This window comes from Sphaerodactylus townsendi, linkage group LG02, assembly GCF_021028975.2.
Source record: "Sphaerodactylus townsendi isolate TG3544 linkage group LG02, MPM_Stown_v2.3, whole genome shotgun sequence".
Classification (NCBI taxonomy): Eukaryota; Metazoa; Chordata; class Lepidosauria; order Squamata; family Sphaerodactylidae; genus Sphaerodactylus; species Sphaerodactylus townsendi.
In genome coordinates, this window is record NC_059426.1 from 92,355,312 (window position 1) to 92,374,008 (window position 18,697).

Here is an 18,697-nt window from a genome sequence, read left to right on the forward strand (position 1 = left end):
TACTAAACTGAGGCTGTTGTACTTTGGTCATAATATGACAAGACACTGGAAAAGAGAATAATGCTAGGAAAAGTTGAAGGCAGGAGAAAAAGGGGAAGACCCAACAAATGAGATGGATTGACTCAATAAAGCAAGCCATGGTAACATTTCCGAGGTCATGAATTCATAAGACCGCCTTGATGGTACCTATCATTTATGCACACAACCTAGTAGAGTGTTCGGTCTCGCAACCTTAAGCCAATAAGCAGACTTCGAAGTGTTGATTAGTATTTTTTTATTGAATATTCATGGAAACACCATACTTGGCAAAGCCAGTTCTGATGAAGTTGGCATTTACAGTCCCCTTTATCACCCATATAGAACCCCTCTCTCATTTTCCCAAGAGTTTGTGCAAAAGAAAGCCACGTGGCTTACTGCACTACAAGATAACGGATGTAATACAGTTGTCATGGGACAGAGGTACCAGGGGAAGCCTAGTTGTCTACAAAGCATGTGAAGCCCTAAAATAAAGATCAAGGAAAGAATGCACAGATGGCAGTGGATATTTATAGCAGGCTGGTCACATATATCTTTCTAACAGCAGTAATTTGTTAGTTTAAGCAGTTGCATGGTTCTGGGAATGTATCTCAATAACCTAGATAGCATAGAGGTCCTTCTTTATCATGGCATCAAAACTCTGGAACTCCCTCCTCCCAGATGGTTGTCTGTCCCCTTTTATTGCTTCTTCCACCAGTAGGTGAATACTTTTTTGTTTTAGTTGGCATCACCTCAGTCATCCTTCCTTTCAGTAACATTGTAATTGCTGAGTTTATTTTTTTTGTATTGTAGATTTGGTTTTAATTGTTTTAATCATACATTTTTAATCTACTGCATTTTAAAGTGTTTTTATTATATATGTTTTAAGTTGTTCGGGGACTCTTGTAAAAAAGAAAGACAGGATATAACTGTGCTAAATAAAGAATATACAATGCTAGAACCAGGGTTAAATACTGCCACCTAGCTTCCACTCAGATGTCTTCTTACTTGACATTTATTAAATTCATGGTTTGATTTGGTATTTCTTTCCACTGTTCTTAAACTGTGTCTTTGTTATTGATGAAAATATATTTTATGGGAAAACATTAATAAGTCCATGAAAGCTTGGGAGCATTTGGAATTTGTGGCTTTGCTGTTTTAATTAGAATCGTTTTAATTTTGCTTCACTCAACTTCCAGATTCTGGTTGTGGATCTTTAGCCGTACACTTTGAGGAAGGAGCAATACAAAGTATGCACTTCCCTGAAGCATACAGTAACTTGGCTGATTGTCAGTGGATTATTCATGCACCAGAGAACTATGTGGTCAAGGTACTATGTGGAAAACTTCTACAAGCATCTACACAAAGGGGTTCTTTGAACAACAAAAACAAAAAAAATTAGTTCTGCCAAATTTTTGCACGCAGTATAACATTTCACCTCAAGGAAATGTTCAGACTGCTTCATAACTCATGAATGATATCTTTTACATTTGTTTAAATCCAGGGCTTTTCATATCAGAATGTCCTTGAGCCTGTCCATCTTCAAGCTCATTCGTGATCTGCCTGCAGCATCTTGCTATGACATGACAGTGGTGTTGACCTAACTGTGCCACACTGCACCACAGCATCTCTGTGCCACTTTTCAAGGAGAGAATAAAATAGGCACATAATTCTGTTTTCCTGAAAATCCACAGTGTTTAATTTGTGCCCTTAAATATGAATTTTGCACATTTGGAAAATAAAAAAACAGTATCTTTCTTGCAAAAGTAAACATCTCTGAATACCTTTAATTACTTTTTAATAAGTTGGATACATTTGGAAGAAGATTGAAAATTTGACATCCAATCCATATTATAGTCATTACCTCGTTGCCAGGAAAAGTTGAAGGCAAAAAAAGAAAAAGACCTAATATGATAAGGATAGACTCAATAAAGGAAGCCACAGTCTTCAGTTTGCAAGATCTGAGCAAGACTGTTCATGATAGGATGTTTTGGAAGTAATTAATTTATAGGGTTACCATAAGTTGGAAGTGACATGATAATACTTAAAACACACACATAATTCAGATTCGCAATATTTTTAGTTATTTCTGAAAAGACTACTGCTTCCAAAATGTGAGACATGTGTGCATCTCAACGTTACTTTATCATCAGTTTCTCCTTTTAGACATGGTTGCCTCCTACTAAGTTGGACCCATTGGTCTCTTTTTATTTAATTCTTCAAATTTTATTATCTTAATCAATCTTATTTTATTTAATGTTATTATTATAATAAAGACTTAGGTTTGATATTTATATTTAATTTTAAGGCCAATCATTGCTAATATAATTTGTTATTATTGGTCACTGACCATGAATAAAGTAGCTATCTGGTTTCTTTAGCTCAGAATTGTCTATTCTTATGGAAAATGGCTCTCCAGGTGGAAAAGAGTTTTTCCTGATATTCATTTTGGCTAAGATTAGACAGCAGGGACTGAAACTATCACCTTCTCCAAGCAAACCAGGTGTTCTACTATAGAGCTACATCCTCCACCCTCACTGGAAGATTTCCTGAATGGGTACAATGAGTACAATGTAATGTAATGTATTAATAATAATGAGAGACATGTTAAACTGTCTTATCAAATACAGAATTCCAGGATTATAGAATTTGTCTTGAATTGCAGGAATGTTTTATTTTATTGAATTGTAGACTGCTTTATTTTTCTAAAGCTCACCTATGAAAATTTTAATCTGGAAGAAAATAAAGACTGCACTTACGACTCAGTGTCAGTGTATGAAAATGTTGCACTGGAGCAAGAAATAGGTATGTGACTTATAGTAGTCAGATCTGGTACATTTTGGACTGTATTCACCCATGCAATGAAGTACAAATGGGCTTAAGTTTTCATAAGAGTGGTAGGCCATTTCTGCTCATTTCCCCTTTGTCCTACAGCCTACTGAGCCCTCCTGAATTTTTGGTCTGAAAGTCAGTGGACCCCCAGGAACAGGTTAAGGGTCTCCAGTATGATCAGTGGAAATTGCCATTCCCTTAAGAAAATGTATGTGCCCTCAATTTTTCTGAATGTAGTGGGATATAGGCCATTATGTTTAATTTCCTGTCATCTGAAACAGTTTCCCTGGTAAAATTGGAAAAGCAACAAATTTTCAATGTCTTCAAAACACAAATAAGTTAATGAAGAAAATAACATGTTCTGCTTTTTAAAAATAAATTGATTCTGGGTTGTAGTGCTGGTGAGGTCAATTAAAGTACCCAGCGTGCTTACATAGTAGGGATTGTATCTATTCACATAAGAATTTGTATGAAATGTGGTTTATATTGTCCAAAAAAAATGTCATTCTCCCTGCTTTCCTAATCTTTTAACGAAATTAAGAGAATTGGTGAAGTTGCATACTGAGCTGTGAGTTGCAAGATCCCGGGTTCAATTCTGCCCTCAGCCATTAATGAATTCGGAGGCCTGAAATGACCTATTATATCTTGTCTGACATTACAGACTTGTTGACTTTGCAGACTTGTTGTACTATTCTTTTTTGAACTATTCCTTCACCTCACTAGCTTGTTATCAGCAAGACAAAGTCAGAATGAGTTAGCAATTGAGGGATCTGGGATGCAATTAAATGCGGCGATAACGTAAGGCAAGGGTCTCGATTACTTGATATTGTTCCCCTGTCAAACCTTGCAGTTCTATGAAACCGATAACTGAGCTAGCAACAACTACCACTAGATGCTGATATTTATCTATAATTATGAAGAGTACCAGACACCTTTGTACTGAAGAGTATGAGCCAGTATGGTTCAAACAACACCTGATCCATTTGTTTAAACCCAGAAACATGTGCAAAGCAGGGAGAAAGAATAATGGTGTGCTGTCAAGTTGCAATTGACTCATAGCAAATTCAGGACCATGGGGTTGTCAAAGCAAGAGAGGAGGGGCAGTAGTTTGACAATTTCTTCCTCTGCAGAGTCTTCTTGATGGTGTCTCATCCAAGTACTAAACATGGCCAATCCTGCTTAGCTTCCAAGTTCTTGTGAGATTGGTTTAATCAGGGATATTCAGACTGCCAAAGCAGAGACAGGGATCCAATTTTAAGAGAAATGGCAGCATATCTGAGAACACAGCTAGACCCCACTTCTGTTATAATTTGCTTTTAAAGTTGGTACTTGTTTTTAATCAAATAAGTCTGCTGCCATCCTTTGTGTGAGTACTGGCTTTTGGGGGGGGAGGGGCTTGCATCCCAAGCCTAATTACTTTATTATTTTTACAAAATTTAAAAAGTTTTACAAAAACAAACCGATGAAAATCTTTCAATTGTAACTGATAATAGCAAGTATGATCACTTATTCCTCAAATACTTGTAATTTATGTAAAGAAAACTTGGAAAGTGCTTGGTAAATTGAGGAAGTCAAACATAGAAAACATGTGTGTAACTAAATTTTTAGGGGGGATGAAGAAAACTCTTGGAATATAGTAACATTGATTCTATTCTGTTGGCTATATTTCCACTTTCTTTAGCTCGGTCCTGTGGATTTGCTATTCCAGTACCAGTTTTGAGTTCCTCTAACACCATGGTCATCAGGTTTCATTCAGATGAATCAGAGACTTTTGGTGGATTCAGAGCCATGTTTTCATTCATCCCTATTACAGGTAAAGAAACACAAAAGTAAGTCCTGCTACCTCTCCTGTACATGTGATCTACCCATGATATTTATAGCTGTAGACTGGTTGGGCCCAGACTACATTTTTTGTTGATAGAAAGAGAGGTGTGATTTCTGTCAGTTCTCCCTTCCTGCTGCAGACCTCTAATTTGCCTGTAAGGATGCTGTTGAGGGACAGCATTTCAGGCAGATCAGTGGGCTGCAGCAGCAGGAGCACTGATGAAAGTTCTTTCTGTTAGTAGAAAACTTTGTCTGCATCCAATCCATTATATTTGCAGCTGTTTTTTTCCCCTGTGTGAAAACATAGCCACTATAGTCCACTGAATAAAACAAGCTGGGATTAGCAAAGTTTGGCTACCAGTACTTAAAAAATGGACTGATAACTCTACCTGCACTCAATCACACCTTTGCATAGCAAGTTCCACCCAAACACTTACTGATTGGTTCCCCACCCTGGGACATGGACAGTATGCCGCACTAAACTTTCTCTTCTCACTTTTCTCTGTGATATACCTCAGAAGATGCCAGCCACAGATACAGGCAAAATATTAGGAATAAGATCCACCAGACCACAGCCACACAGCCCAGAAAACTCACCACAACAAGCTGGGATTAGATCAAGAGAATGTTTTACCACAATCTTGGACAGCTCTCTCTCAGCTTCCCCATCTAAGCAATGCTGTTTTAAAAACAAGAAAACAATTGGTAGGAATAGCATAGTTCAGAGTAACATCAAAGTTGGAAAACGCATTGAACTGAGAAGAAAGGAGTAATAGATCAAAGCTGATCTGGTATTCAAGCTCATCTCTGAGGCCCATTCCACATGGGCCAATAAACTCGGGTTATGGACAGTAAAAAACTGTTTTTTTTTGGGGGGGGGGACTTCATATAGATCCCACCTCTAAAGCGAGTCTGCCCTGTGTTAATTCCCTCAAATTTTTTTTTGAGAATTGCACCATTTGTGAGTCTTTTGAAAAATCTCGGGTTGCAGCCACTTGTGAGCAAATGGCTGGGCAGGAGGCACTTTATTTGGCTGCACTTTCCTTTTTTTAAATTTCCCAGCTTACATTTGCATAGCCACGCAGGTGCAAATGGCCGTATCATGGTATCGTGAGGCATCAGCATGGCTGTGGCAGTTCATTTGTGCATGCCTGCATAGATACACACCAGTGGGAGGTAATAAAAAAATAGACGCACCTCCATGCGAAGGCATGACAGCAACCCGCGTTGTTTCTGTGGGCTCCAATTGCTGCCTGCATGGATGCATACAAATGTAAAAACAGGAAATCAGGGTTACTTTATCCTAACTGCAGCTTGCTATACTTTTGCTGTGTGGAAAGGGCCTAAAACTAGACTATCTGTTGGAACATGACATGATGGGAGCTAAATGATGTAAACTGTATTTGTTAAGAGGAACAAAAGATAAGGCTGGTAATTAAGGAGTACTCTTATTTTAATTACACGAAATGTTTGTAGTAACCATTTTTGAGACTCTTATGGTCATTGGTTCAGATAGGTTTAGAGATTAGACAGATTTAGTCAATCACTGGTTATTCGCTGTAATAGCTTAATGAAATTTGTGTTCTTCAGTATACCAGTTTCTGTGGGCAAATGATAAGACAGGGTGCTTGACTTCATGTTGAGCTTAAGGGCTCCATGGAAGTATTTGGATGGGCTTTTGGTATGATGCTGGACTTTTGATATAATCCAGCTGGTCGTTCTTAAGTTTTTACATAAATTTAATTGAATGGAAATGACCAAATTAAGAGACCGTTGAATAACCAATTCAGCCTCTAGATACAAATAATAGAAATTACTTGTATTATATTCTTTAAGATAAATGCAGGTGAAAGTTCACGTGAAACATTCTGATAATGACTGCTGCTTTTCCTCCCCACAGATTTAAAAATATCAAATACAAGCAGTGAAGTGATCTTTCTTGAACAAATAAATGATCTTGAAAGTGCCATTGATATTTCTGGTAAATGTATGAAATAATTGTTTTGAAGAAGCAGAAAAGGAGTAGGAAGAATATATAAAAGAGTCTAGCCTTTAATTTGTAGAGTCTAAACTTTGAAGTAATTCCGATGGGTTCTAGATTGTCAACTAAACATCAGTGGAGCAGCAGGGGAGCAGCAGTAATGTAGTGGTTAAGAGCAGATGCATTCTGATCTGGAGGAACCGGGTTTGATTCCCCGCTCTGCCACTTGAGCTGTGGAGGCTTATCTGGTGAATTCAGATTAGCCTGTGCACTCCCACACATGGCAGCTGGGTGACCTTGGGCTAGTCACAGCTTTTTGGAGCTCTCTCAGCCCCACCCACCTCACAGGGTGTTTGTTGTGAGGGAAGAAGGGCAAGGAGATTGTAAGCCCCTTTGAATCTCCTACAGAAGAGAAAGGGGGGATATAAATCCAAACTCTTCTTCTAAATCTAAACTGTAAAAATTATGCAAAGTTTGGGCTAGAGTAATAGTACTGGATCTTATGCTTTCCTTATGAACTCATCAGCTGTGGCCAAATCCAAAACATTCTGCACATCACACTTTAAAAGCCTGGGCCTTTTGTAAACAAACTTTCTTTTTAAAATTTATGCCTGTGGCATGTTATTGGCCATTGTAGGCATACTTAATTTGACTAGGACTTTGGAAAAACCAATTGCACTGCTGGATCTATTGTGATGAGATGGTATAAGGCTAAGCAGAAATGTAGTTTAAATGCACTGGGTTTTAATCCTGAATCCATTTGCTTGGAAATAAGCCCCACTGAAGATAGTGGATACTCATCAAAGGAGATACATTTAGAATCAGGGTGCTTGTTTAAATATAAGAAACATCCAAACAATTCACATAATGAACAAAATATAGGTAATGTTAAGATGACCCTGGAGTTTTTTGCAATTTTCAGAATTTTTTTCTCCATTCTGTGTACTCAGATGACATTTGTGGAGTAGCATCAAATCAACCAAGGTTTCTTTTCAGTCGGATAACTGGAGGCGAGGAAGCTGTACCCTACTCCTGGCCTTGGCAGGCTAGTATTCAGATTTCAGGTGAAAACATCTGTGGAGGAACAGTTCTCACTAATATGTGGGTGGTCTCTGCTGCTCACTGCTTTACACACAGGTAAATACAATATGTAGAATGCTCCTAGTATTTACATAGTGTTCATTCCATAGCAAAATAAGAAGTCTGCTTCTTTGTGCATCTGTAATACAGTTCTCTCTCATTCTTCTAACTGCAAAGTAGGATTTTGCAGTATGTAGGATAAAGTGCATATCTGTACCCACAAAATGTAGTGTGACCTACCCTGTCAATAAAACCAGAGGCGTATCAGGAAAAATGATGACTAGGGGCAATTCCTAGTCAAGTGCCCCCTCCCCCACTTATAGCGGGGGCTCTGGTGAGCAGATCAAGCAAGCATCATGATAGCAGGCCAGCTCCTGCCCTCCCTGTCAGCAGGGAGGGCAGGAGCCCAGAACACCCCCTTTGCAGGAGGGCTCCCAGGCACCGCCAATGCATCTGAACAATGCTGGCGTAATCTCCTGGCGGTGAAGAGGCCACCCCGCTGCGTGGATGAGCCTGGCTTCACATGCTGGCATGATCTCCCAGAGGGGGAGAGACCTCCCAGCTGCACGGCTGGGCTGGCCTTGGGCTGGTCACATGGGGAGCCAGTCACATGGGGAGACGCCGGGCTTTGGTCAAAGATATAGCTGGTTATTTTCATACCTTTATTCAAATTGTATTTGTTTTTGGGTTTTTTGTCAATCTGCTTTGGGTTCTGTTTGAGAAAAAGTCAGGGAATAAATATTAAGCATAACCTTTTTCAGAAATGTGCATTAGACATCATTAGGTATTCTGTCTAAACTATCTGGTAATTTCTGATGTATTTTTCCTTCTGCCTATATCTTTGTACAGGAAGCAATATAGTGATCTATGGAGAGTGGTGGTTGGAGTCCATGATATCAAAGTTCAAGAGCCAAACAGTCAGGTTAGTACAACCTGTTCTTCATAATTAAAAGAATAATGTCTTCACCCTCTAACCCAGTGGCTCCTCAAGTTTTTTCTAGCCACTCCAGTCTTGGTTCCTATAAAAAGCATCCTTTTTATCCTATAAAAAGCATTATTCAGAAAACCAGTTTCCATGGTCACTAAGGAGGATAATAGCAATCAAATTCAAAACAATAATAGTTAACTGCGTATTTATTCAAAATCCAATTGAAACGTTGTAGTTGAATTTATTCAATAAAACTGATGAACTTTATCCACTGATACCAGCTTTTCAAAGTCTGATAGTCACTTAGCAAGAATCTTAGATACCAGATTTAGTAACTATTTCACAGTTCTAAATGGAAGGGTTTGATTAAGAGTTTCTGAATTAACTGTTTTAAAGTCATTTTCTTTCTTTCTTTTTGTGTCCTGCTTTTTTCATAGATGAGACTTCACAATACAGAGAAAGAAAAACTGGAATCAAATCATAGTTACAATCAGTTCTAGAGACTCACAGCCCCATTCAGAGCCTCTGGCAGTGGGCTGCAGTGCTGCTTCAGCACTGCTCTGTTGCCTCCAGGAGGACTTCTCAGCAGCGCAAAGCTAAAAACAAAAAAGCCTCCCCACTGCCAAGAAGCTTCTCTGAAAAGCCCAACAATCCAGTGGGCAAAGGCTGGAGGAAGTCAACTGAGGTCAGCTGCATTCCCTGGCCTGCCCCCCAGAATGCCCCCAGCCATGCTGGCACAGCTTTTTGTGCCTTCAAGGCTGGGTTTGAGTGGCAGCTTTTGGATTTGGTGCTGCAGAGCCAGAAAGCCCCTGGCTGCCCTGATAAGCTGCCCCTCCACTGACACATTTTTGCCCCTTGTGCTGGTGGGATGGGCACCCGTGCCAGAACAAGGCTGCACCCCTCCCTCTAGCTGGACTACAGATAGAACTCAGGAGGCCTGAGTCCCTGAGACAACAGGTGGCGAACAGCAACCTTCCCTGGGCTTTCACCTTTGTTTTGGGCTGGATGAGTTTAAGAGGAAAGTATTCTTGGATGGCCATGCCTCAGATTGTGCCACCATAGCACCAGCCTGGGAGGTGACTTCCCCTCCCCTTTGGAGGAGTGCCCAGGCTCGGGTACAGTACCTTCTCTTACATAAGAACATAAGAAAGAGCCTGCTGGAGCAGACCAGAGTCCATCTAGTCCAGCACTCTGCTACTCACAGTGGCCCACCAGGTGCCTTTGGGAACTCACATGCAGGATGTGAAAGCAGTGGCCTTCTGCTGCTGCTGCTCCCGAGCACCTGGTCTGCTAAGGCATTTGCAATCTCAGATGAAGGAGGATCAAGATTGGTAGCCATAGATCGACTTCTCCTCCATAAATCTGTCCAAGCCCTTTATAAAGCTATCCAGGTTAGTGACCATCCCCACCTCCTGTGGCAGCATATTCCAAACACCAGTCCTTATTCTTCCCCCAGCGTTTTCAATGTATGCCCCCTGGTTCTAGTATTATGAGAGAGAAAAATTTCTCTCTGTCTACATTTTCTACCCCATGCATAATTTTATAGACTTCAATCATATCCCCCCTCAGACGTTTCCTCTCCAAACTAAAGAACGTGTGTTCTAATTCATCAGAACTGTGTCAGTCCAGTGTTCATCCACCAGATGGCATCCACTGCCTTTTCAGTCCTTCCTAGACAGTTATTAGATGTCCTTCATTAGTTGAAAAAAGTCTCATTTGTACTCTGAAGTTATACAACACATAGTTATATCCAAATTGGAAATGGAAGTTAAGAAAAGAAGATAGAAGAAATAGTCTGTTTATAAAGAATACTTTCTTCCTCTGTGTTAGAGTAAACAAAAGACTTCCATCTTAATCTTCCTCATCTACATTTTCTAAAATATAAGTTTTCCAGCCTTTAACTCTCCTTTTATTTATTCAGGAGACTGGCCATTAAGGATAACTGCGGCAAGTAGATGTTTGTGTATCACAATCTGGCAGGCAATCCTTAATCCTTATCTACAGAACTGCAACTCCCTTTTTCAACTCTCAGTATGAGAGTCAGTACATACAAGATCAAAATAGTTACTTCACAATTAATATCTTCCCTTTAGACTTTAAGATCCATTTTAAAGAAAAAAGGAAAGATAGAAGCAGAACAGTAAAATGGGTAGGTTGGTCTTTTAAGATGTATTCTGTCAGCTTACTTATCTCTCACAATTCTTGATGAAATCAGAAGTCCACAGTCCCCTTATTCTGAAATCCACAAAATTTCATTTGTCAAAAGCAAGTCCTCCGCATTGGAAGAGGTGGAAGGAGAACATAAATCTTCCTTCTCACCAGTTTTAAACATCCCATGATGAGATTAGCCAGGGAGCACTTCAAAAGCACTGCTGTTCCAGACCATCTCCAGGGACTCAGGCTTTCACATCACCTACCATCTGGTACTTTCAACTGAAAATGTTGGAGATTGAACCTGGAACTTTCTGCATTCAAAGCAGAGTCTCTTCCACTGAGCCATAGCCTCTCTTTTGTAAGAGAGTTTAGAGAGCTTTGAGGAGGCTTTGACATTCCACAGTATAAGTTATTTTGTTCTGCTATCACTTCTGGCTTAACAGGCCTTATAGATTTTACAAGCAACACAAAAGGAAGAGTTTGTACATCACAAGCATAATTTCTTATTTCAAACAGCCTTCTACACTTTGGGGGGTGGGAGGGAGACTTATTATCTATCTTACATATTACAGAGAACACAAGCTGGGTCTGAATCCCCACCCAGTGTCCTGTGTAATAGTTACATGTAAGTTGTGGGTTTCCCCCTCTTCCTGTTCATGCAGTGCTTAGTTCAGTTACTGAGTCATTTTCTTCACCTGCTGTGGTTTCAGTGTTGCTTTATTTGAGAGGTCTGTGTGAGAGACTTTTGCCTAAGTATTCCAGTTGCATTGAGGTTGGTGGTCCTTCATTCCACAAGCTGTTTATCACGAACAGACCATTTTAAATGATCATTCAGCTAGGCTGCCTTTTACTGGAACTCTGAGGAATGGAAATAATTTGAATTTGTTTAAGCTTCTGAATTCCATCTTTTCCTTTAATGTACTGTCATGCTTCCATTCATAGAAAAGATCAGTGAAGAACTACATTATACATCCAGATTTTAATAGCACTACTATGGATTCAGACATTGCACTGGTGCAGTTGTCAGAACCTTTAGAATTCAATCATGTTCGTCCTGTTTGCCTGCCTGAGAAAGATGAAAAGGTTGAACCTCTGAGGGTTTGTGTCATCACAGGCTGGGGCGTTCAGAATGAAGGTATGCTCACCTTTCCTTCAATTGTCCTTTAAAACCAACAAGAATAATTCTTTGGTTCTTATGTTTCTTTAAAGGGAATGGTAGAAAGGAAGAATGTGGAGTGCAAAAATTAGCTGATGCATATTAAGGAACATTGTTAGAACTATTTTTTTAAACCTATGAAAAGCACAAGGGTTTTTTAAAACTGTAATTCCACTTCTCCCTCAAGACAGAGGAAAATCAAGAAAACTCCAACAACTCCAAGTCCCCATTTTGAATTCTGAAGAGTGCCATAAATACTACATGAACCATTCTGGAGGAGTGAGCAAGCAGATGTTCTGTGCTGGATTTCCTGCTGAAAAGGACAAGGATTCATGTACAGTAAGCAGTCACAGAGTATATGCATTATGAACAATCAGGAGCTCTCTTTGTCTGAAAGTCTTAAATTAATATTGAGGGGAAATTAAGGAAATAGTTTTTAGTGGAGTTGAAGTGGGTTCCTCTGAGGGCAGTTTTTTGTCATTTTTAATCAAACAATTTCTTGGACGTTTTATAAGGGAGAACAATTTGGTAATGAAGTCATGATTTATTACAGTTTGAGAGTTTGGAGAGCCAGAATGTGAGCAGCAGACTCTAATTATCTGGTGAACTAGGTCTATTTCCTCACACTCCACTTGAAATGTGCTGGGTGACTTTGATCTGGTCAAAGGTCTCTCAGCACTCTCTCAGCTCCACATACCTCACAAGGAATCTGTTGTGGTGAGGGATAGGTTTCTCCTTAAGGTAGACAAAAACAGGTATAAAAACAAACTCTTTTTCATCTACTATTATCCTGTATCTTACACATCTGCGCACACTTAACCTGCCCATTTTCCAAGGAGATCTGGACATTATAAATATGGTTGCTGTCCACCTGTTTAACCCTTTCCCCCTGTGATATTTTACAACCTGAAACAGTGAGCTGCTGTTTGCCTAGCTGGAGAAATTCACATCAAGCCCACATGGGAGCCGCAAGAACTTTCTAATGTCTTAACTGGCCCCTAGAGAAGCTTCACAGTCAACTAAGGCTGATTTTGCACACCAAAATTGCCCCTCTGTTGGCACGGGGAATGCCCTGATCCAATCAGGAGTTTTGCACTGCTCCTAGTGCTGCAGCGTGGCTGCCATATTTCTGCCCCATAGCCGCCCTGTGGCATTGACTTTGCTCCACGAATTTCCTGAACCACAAAAGTTGAGGTCCTTTTGAAATGCCCCTTTGTTGCTCTGGAGGCGTCCACCGCCACACAAAACTCCTCTGTAGCAGAAATAGGGCCAGTTTTCCTGCCTTGCTGCTCTGTCCTGCCCCATCAATGGACAGGTGCTGAAAAGTGGCGCCTCCCCACCTTGCAGTGAAAAAAATGGAGGGGGAAACCTTTGTTTTTAGAGAGGAGGGAGAAACCTTGGGCAGAAAAGCGGCATGTGCAGGCACCGCGAACAGGAGGGTGGCAATTCTCTTGCACACACAAGGATTTTAGATTTATGTTTTAGACAGGGGGAGGGGTGGAGGACGGCGATCCTGTCGCACAAGCAAGGATTTTACTTGGGGGTGGGGTGGGGGGTGAGGGCGCCGATTCTCAGTGCCTGTTTTGTGCTCAGAGTCATTTAGAACTAAAATAGTGAAAGTGAGTGGGGGGGGAATGGGGCAAGATTCAGCCAATCCAAACACAGGAAACGGAGGCTGCCCACGCAGCCATTCAGGGCTTCCCGCACCTGCTCTGACTCGAGCGAAGGAAAGAGCTGAGCAGCAGTGGGGAACTACAAGCAGTGTGAGAAGCCCCACAGCAGGTAAGCTCCCCGGCTAAGCCACAAAGCATTTAGAAAGTGCAAAATCAACCTAAGAAATCTATATGCAGTTCTCCACAGCCCTGCAATAACTACACCACATTGACTATACATCTGGATTTACTTCATGTCTCTTTGTCACTGCTTCAGGCTGTTATCTTGTACCCCTATCACAACTTCTTAGGGCAGATCAACAGTAAGAAGGACAGTGATGGCCCCGGGAATTGTATTGTTCTTCACACAGATTTCCATCATCAAATTTTGAAATTGCAGTTGTGAAAAAAGAGCGAAGAAACAATAAACCTGTGCTTTACAGTGCATTGTTATTTAGAAAATCAGGATATAGGGTACATTCAATTAGTGTCAGTCATAGGGGCACTAACACTGCAAAAAGTGAAAGATGGGAGGAAGGGAAGAAATTGAAGGTGGTGCTGGGGAGGGGAGGAAATAGTATATCAAGGTAGATCTCCCCCATAAGTCCTTGTTGTAATGTATAAGACACAAAAATGTCATTCATGCTTTTTGAAAATATCATTCTTTTCCAACTCAAATAATATCCATTTTCTCTAGGGCGATTCTGGAGGGCCACTAGTTTGTCCTAAAAAAGATTCAAGTTACTACACTCTTAATGGAATAATAAGCTGGGGATTCGGCTGTGGAAGAAAAGACTATCCAGGAGTGTATACAAATGTAGCTTCTTTCACAGATTGGATCAACCAACACATTTCTGAAACCAGTAAGCCTCCACTCTAAATTTAACAACCGCAGTTATTCAATATAGTACAGGCCCCAGTGATCTTAAGGACACCATTTTCAGGAATAAAACTCAAAGCGTCAGCATTTGGCCCTAATATTGATTTGGGCTTCTTCCCTTATTGTCCTCAAAGATCCTTCCGGTCTGTGGAGGGGAATCTATTGGTGGTCCTGGGTCCCAAGGATGTCTGGCTGGCATTGACACGAGCCAGGGCTTTTATGGCCCTGGCCCCGGCCTGGTGGAATGCACTCCCCAATGACATCCAGGCCTTGCAGAATCTGTCTCAGTTCCACAGGGGCTGCAAAACGGAGTTGTTCTGCCTGGCCTTCTCTGCCGAGCCAGCTGGGCATCCCTTCTTTTAACATCATTCCATGGCCTTCGCCTGGGTGTGATATGTATGTTTACCCCCTCTGGGTTGCTATGTTAAGTTTTTATGCCATCCTGTTGTAAACTAGTTTTTAAAGTTTGTATTTTGTATTGCTTTTATCATTTTATATTTTTTATATATATATAAGCCTCCTCACGTCCCTCGGAAGATTGCAGAATATAAATGTAAAATATAAATAAATAATACATAAATAAACAAATATCACACACCATGCATTTCGTGGCCTTTTGCATTTTTGCTGTACCTCTATGTATCTCAACTGAAAATAATACTTCATGAATCTAATGCACATTGTTGATGAAAACATAGGGCAGAATAAATTTGTGCCAGATTTTTTTTTTGCTACAGTAAACTGATATTACCTCTTTCGAATCAGGTGTCACGTGAAGATCAAACAGCTCGTCATATCTGAAACCATGACGTGTAATTTTGGAATTCTTATTGTACTTGCTTTTAATTTGTATTTCTGTATGAATTTTGTTCTCTCGAAATCTACAGAATTGCTGCATGTGATATGGGACTACAGGGCCAATTTTATGGGATAGATTCTATGCAGCACGATTAGAGTGATGTTCATGGAAGTAAACCTTCCTTCCCACCACTATCTTATGTTGCCTCTCAGAGTTGTGCTGTAAAGGAACAGTAGACTCTCCCTAGGAATTACAGGGGGCAAATCTGGATCTGGAATGGGATGGAGGAAAATCAGTGAAAACCACCTATTCTTTACCAGCGGTTAGAATATACCCAATTTTTTGCACTCCTTACCATGTGTCACTCTGGGCACTTGACTGACTTGTTATCATGAAGGCTTAAACAGGAAACATTCTCAGGTCTCCTTTATTTTATTAGCACATCTCAAACCATGCGAATCCTCTGGCTCACCAAAGGCTAAAGATGCAACTTGGAAACAGATCAAGGTATCACTACTTTACATGTTCACATCTGCCTGGCATTCCGCACAAGAAGCAGACAAGAGGCCTTAACAATACAATCTATAACATCTTTCCCCTTCTATGCCTTTTTTTTTGCATCCAGCTTAATGAAGAATTCTAAAGAATATAAATCAGTAGTCAGTGGCATATTTGCCCGGTGATATGGAGTAACCCATGTCTCCAGGCGGATGCCATCATCGGCCCCCGCAAGTGACCAGAGAGTCAGCCTCCCCGATGGAGGCAGGAACTGAGAAGCAGCTTTTCAGGAGCAAAACATGCTATAGATTTTATTTTAAAGCCTTCCAGCGCCCCTCCCCAGGGAACCCAGAAGGAAGAACACCCTACCCCTGCCCACCCGCAAAGTGTACAGAGTTGGACCACCCCTCCCCCCTTGGCCTTCCTGGAGATCCAGCCTCAGCCCATTACATTTAGCAGGCCCAGTCCTGCCTTGAACTATCTTTTCAAGTTATGGTGAGAATTTCAAAAGATAGTCCAAGGCAGTACTGGGCCTGCTGGAAGCAGGGGAATGGGGCCATGTTCCTGATCTCCAAGGTCAGTGTCTTGGACTGTATGCAAGTTATGGTGATCATTTCAGCAAAATACCCATGAGCCTTTGTAAAATATGCAAATTACCACACTCTCAGATTAGAAAATCTCAGCAATTTCCAAAGCCTGATAATGTGTGAATTTCCCCCTTCCGTTTACAGGAAAAGAAAAGGGAACCATCCTGTGTTTTCCTTTCTTCCTGTTTTCTCGCTCCTCCCTCTTCTCCTGCCCACCCAATAGCAGTCCCGCTCTCCAGGCCAGCACTACAGAGCAATCTGAAGGGCCTCCTTTTAAAAAAATGTAAATGTTTTGGGTCTATTGTTTGAACAATCAACCTTTGAAATTGACATGAGGTTTATGGTCTAGCAGAGTAACGCTACCCATGGTGGCGAACCTTTGGCACTCCAGATGTTATGGACTACAATTCCCATTAGCCCCTGCCAGCATGACCAATTGGCCATGCTGGCAGGGGCTGATGGGAATTGTAATCCATAACCTCTGGAGTGCCAAAGGTTCGCCACCACGGCACTAGACCATAGACTGCCCTCTCCCAAAAAAGGCAGCAGGCAACCTCCCAAGAAGCAGGTTGCATGGAAAAACCTAGGAAGTGGCAGGTGGGCAAAATGGCAGCTTGGCTGGGGACACTTTGCAGTTGGAGCATCCCTATTTAAACTTTGGGAAACCCCACTTGGAAGCAAACAGCTGGGCAGGAAGCCGTAAGTGCACAAAAGCCCATAGCCTCCAGCTAATTAGAGCCTGTTTTATGCAAATCTTTAGCTGAATTGCAAGGAGGTTGGGATGGAGACTGCCACTGTGACTACAGTATTTGTGTATGTGTGAGGAGGGCATATTTACTGGACTCTGACTTTTGTGTAAACAGAGCTAGTCCAGTTACACTCATGAGACATTCAAAGGAAAGGGAATATGTTAGAATGTTCAACTGAGTTCAGTTACTTTCAAACTCATTGACATGCTTGATTCTTTAACCTTTATACCAGATGACATTACCATTTCAGGTATTTAAAAAGAGCAGTGAAAGAGGAAACAAATTCTTTTTATGCTTTTGGGATTCATCCAAAAATCCAAAGTTTCCATGGGGAGATGCATATTCTGTCCATACATTCAAACAGTAAATAATATTTCACTGATTTGGATTTCGGCAGAAGCTCCTGTTTCACTTTTTGTATGTATTAATGATTACTAAGAACCATGAAGTATAGTTAATAGATTGCATAGTTAATAGATTAGTAAGTTAATAGTTAATAGTATAGTTAATAGATTATACTCAGTTTTATAATAAAAGTAATTTTGTATTGAAAATAGATTCACAAGTGTTTGTACATTCTACACTGCCCCAGGGAAAGTGTCGAGATATATGTTTTAAGGGGGGAAGAAAGCCAGAGGATTTTGTACTTGCAAGTTTATATATTATGCAAATGCCTGTTGTGATACTCAGCACTTATTCTCATGACAAAATTGCTAATTTAGGAAGATATTATGTTTACAGTAGTTGTAAATAAATGGATTTTTATGTGTTAGAAGTGACATGCTTGTTACACATTTTCAAAAGTAACATATAAAGCTTTATGATATAGAACCAAAATGCACCCCCAATGTGACCCAGGCGAATGGGGCCTGGTCAGATATCCCCCCCTACCCCCCACAATACGCGTTATCTCCAGGCTTGATACTGTATTGTCATCCCACCCCAGATCTCTGCCCCATATAGAAGTTGGACAATGACTTCAATCTGGAGCAGCTTCAAGGTGAGAACAATCAAGAAACCACCTTTTGACCAACAAAACTTAAGGACAACTCCAGTCGCTATTACTACTGAGGTTACTAAAGTTACTATTGTGAGAACAGATCCTTTGTCTCCAGAGCATAAGCATCACCATACCTTTCAATGTGTACTAATTAATATGAAACAGTTGCAATCCCTATGTTACATATTCATGATCACAACTGTGGATCTGAATGCTACCTTCAGTTGCTGCCAGCCCCAATAGGAAAAAAAAGACTTTCTGTTACTTTCAATTTCTGCAACTTTGGAAAAGTGGTAAATCTAACTAGGGCACATACCTCTTAGGATTTATTACCTCTTAGAGTTTTATTATTTTGGGGGAAGCTCCTTATTTGCACATCTTGACAAAAACTGATCCAGCCGCTGTTAAGAAATTGACAGCACAGGCCTAATCAGAGTAATTTTAGTCTGAATCAATTAAAATCACAGGAGTACCTCAGCTTAGACTCCTCTGTTAAAATACCGGTAATAATTTGCAATCTTTTGAGAACTATTGGCACATAATTTGAAAGAACAGTCTGCTA

At 40.6% G+C, this 18,697-nt stretch overlaps 1 protein-coding gene across 1 annotated transcript in view; it reads left to right on the top strand.

Annotated features, from left to right (window-relative positions):
• OVCH2 (ovochymase 2) overlaps nucleotides 1-15,090 on the top strand; it is a 33,332-nt gene extending 18,242 nt beyond the window's left edge. Inside the window, exons 12-20 of the mRNA XM_048485644.1 lie at nucleotides 1,215-1,345; nucleotides 2,727-2,820; nucleotides 4,529-4,660; nucleotides 6,572-6,652; nucleotides 7,603-7,789; nucleotides 8,582-8,654; nucleotides 11,757-11,949; nucleotides 12,158-12,309; nucleotides 14,320-15,090. Coding sequence (XP_048341601.1) covers nucleotides 1,215-1,345; nucleotides 2,727-2,820; nucleotides 4,529-4,660; nucleotides 6,572-6,652; nucleotides 7,603-7,789; nucleotides 8,582-8,654; nucleotides 11,757-11,949; nucleotides 12,158-12,309; nucleotides 14,320-14,502 — 1,226 coding nt within the window. The 3' untranslated portion in view covers nucleotides 14,503-15,090. The remainder of the gene's footprint in view (nucleotides 1-1,214; nucleotides 1,346-2,726; nucleotides 2,821-4,528; nucleotides 4,661-6,571; nucleotides 6,653-7,602; nucleotides 7,790-8,581; nucleotides 8,655-11,756; nucleotides 11,950-12,157; nucleotides 12,310-14,319) is intronic.
• Nucleotides 15,091-18,697: the final 3,607 nt, after the last annotated feature.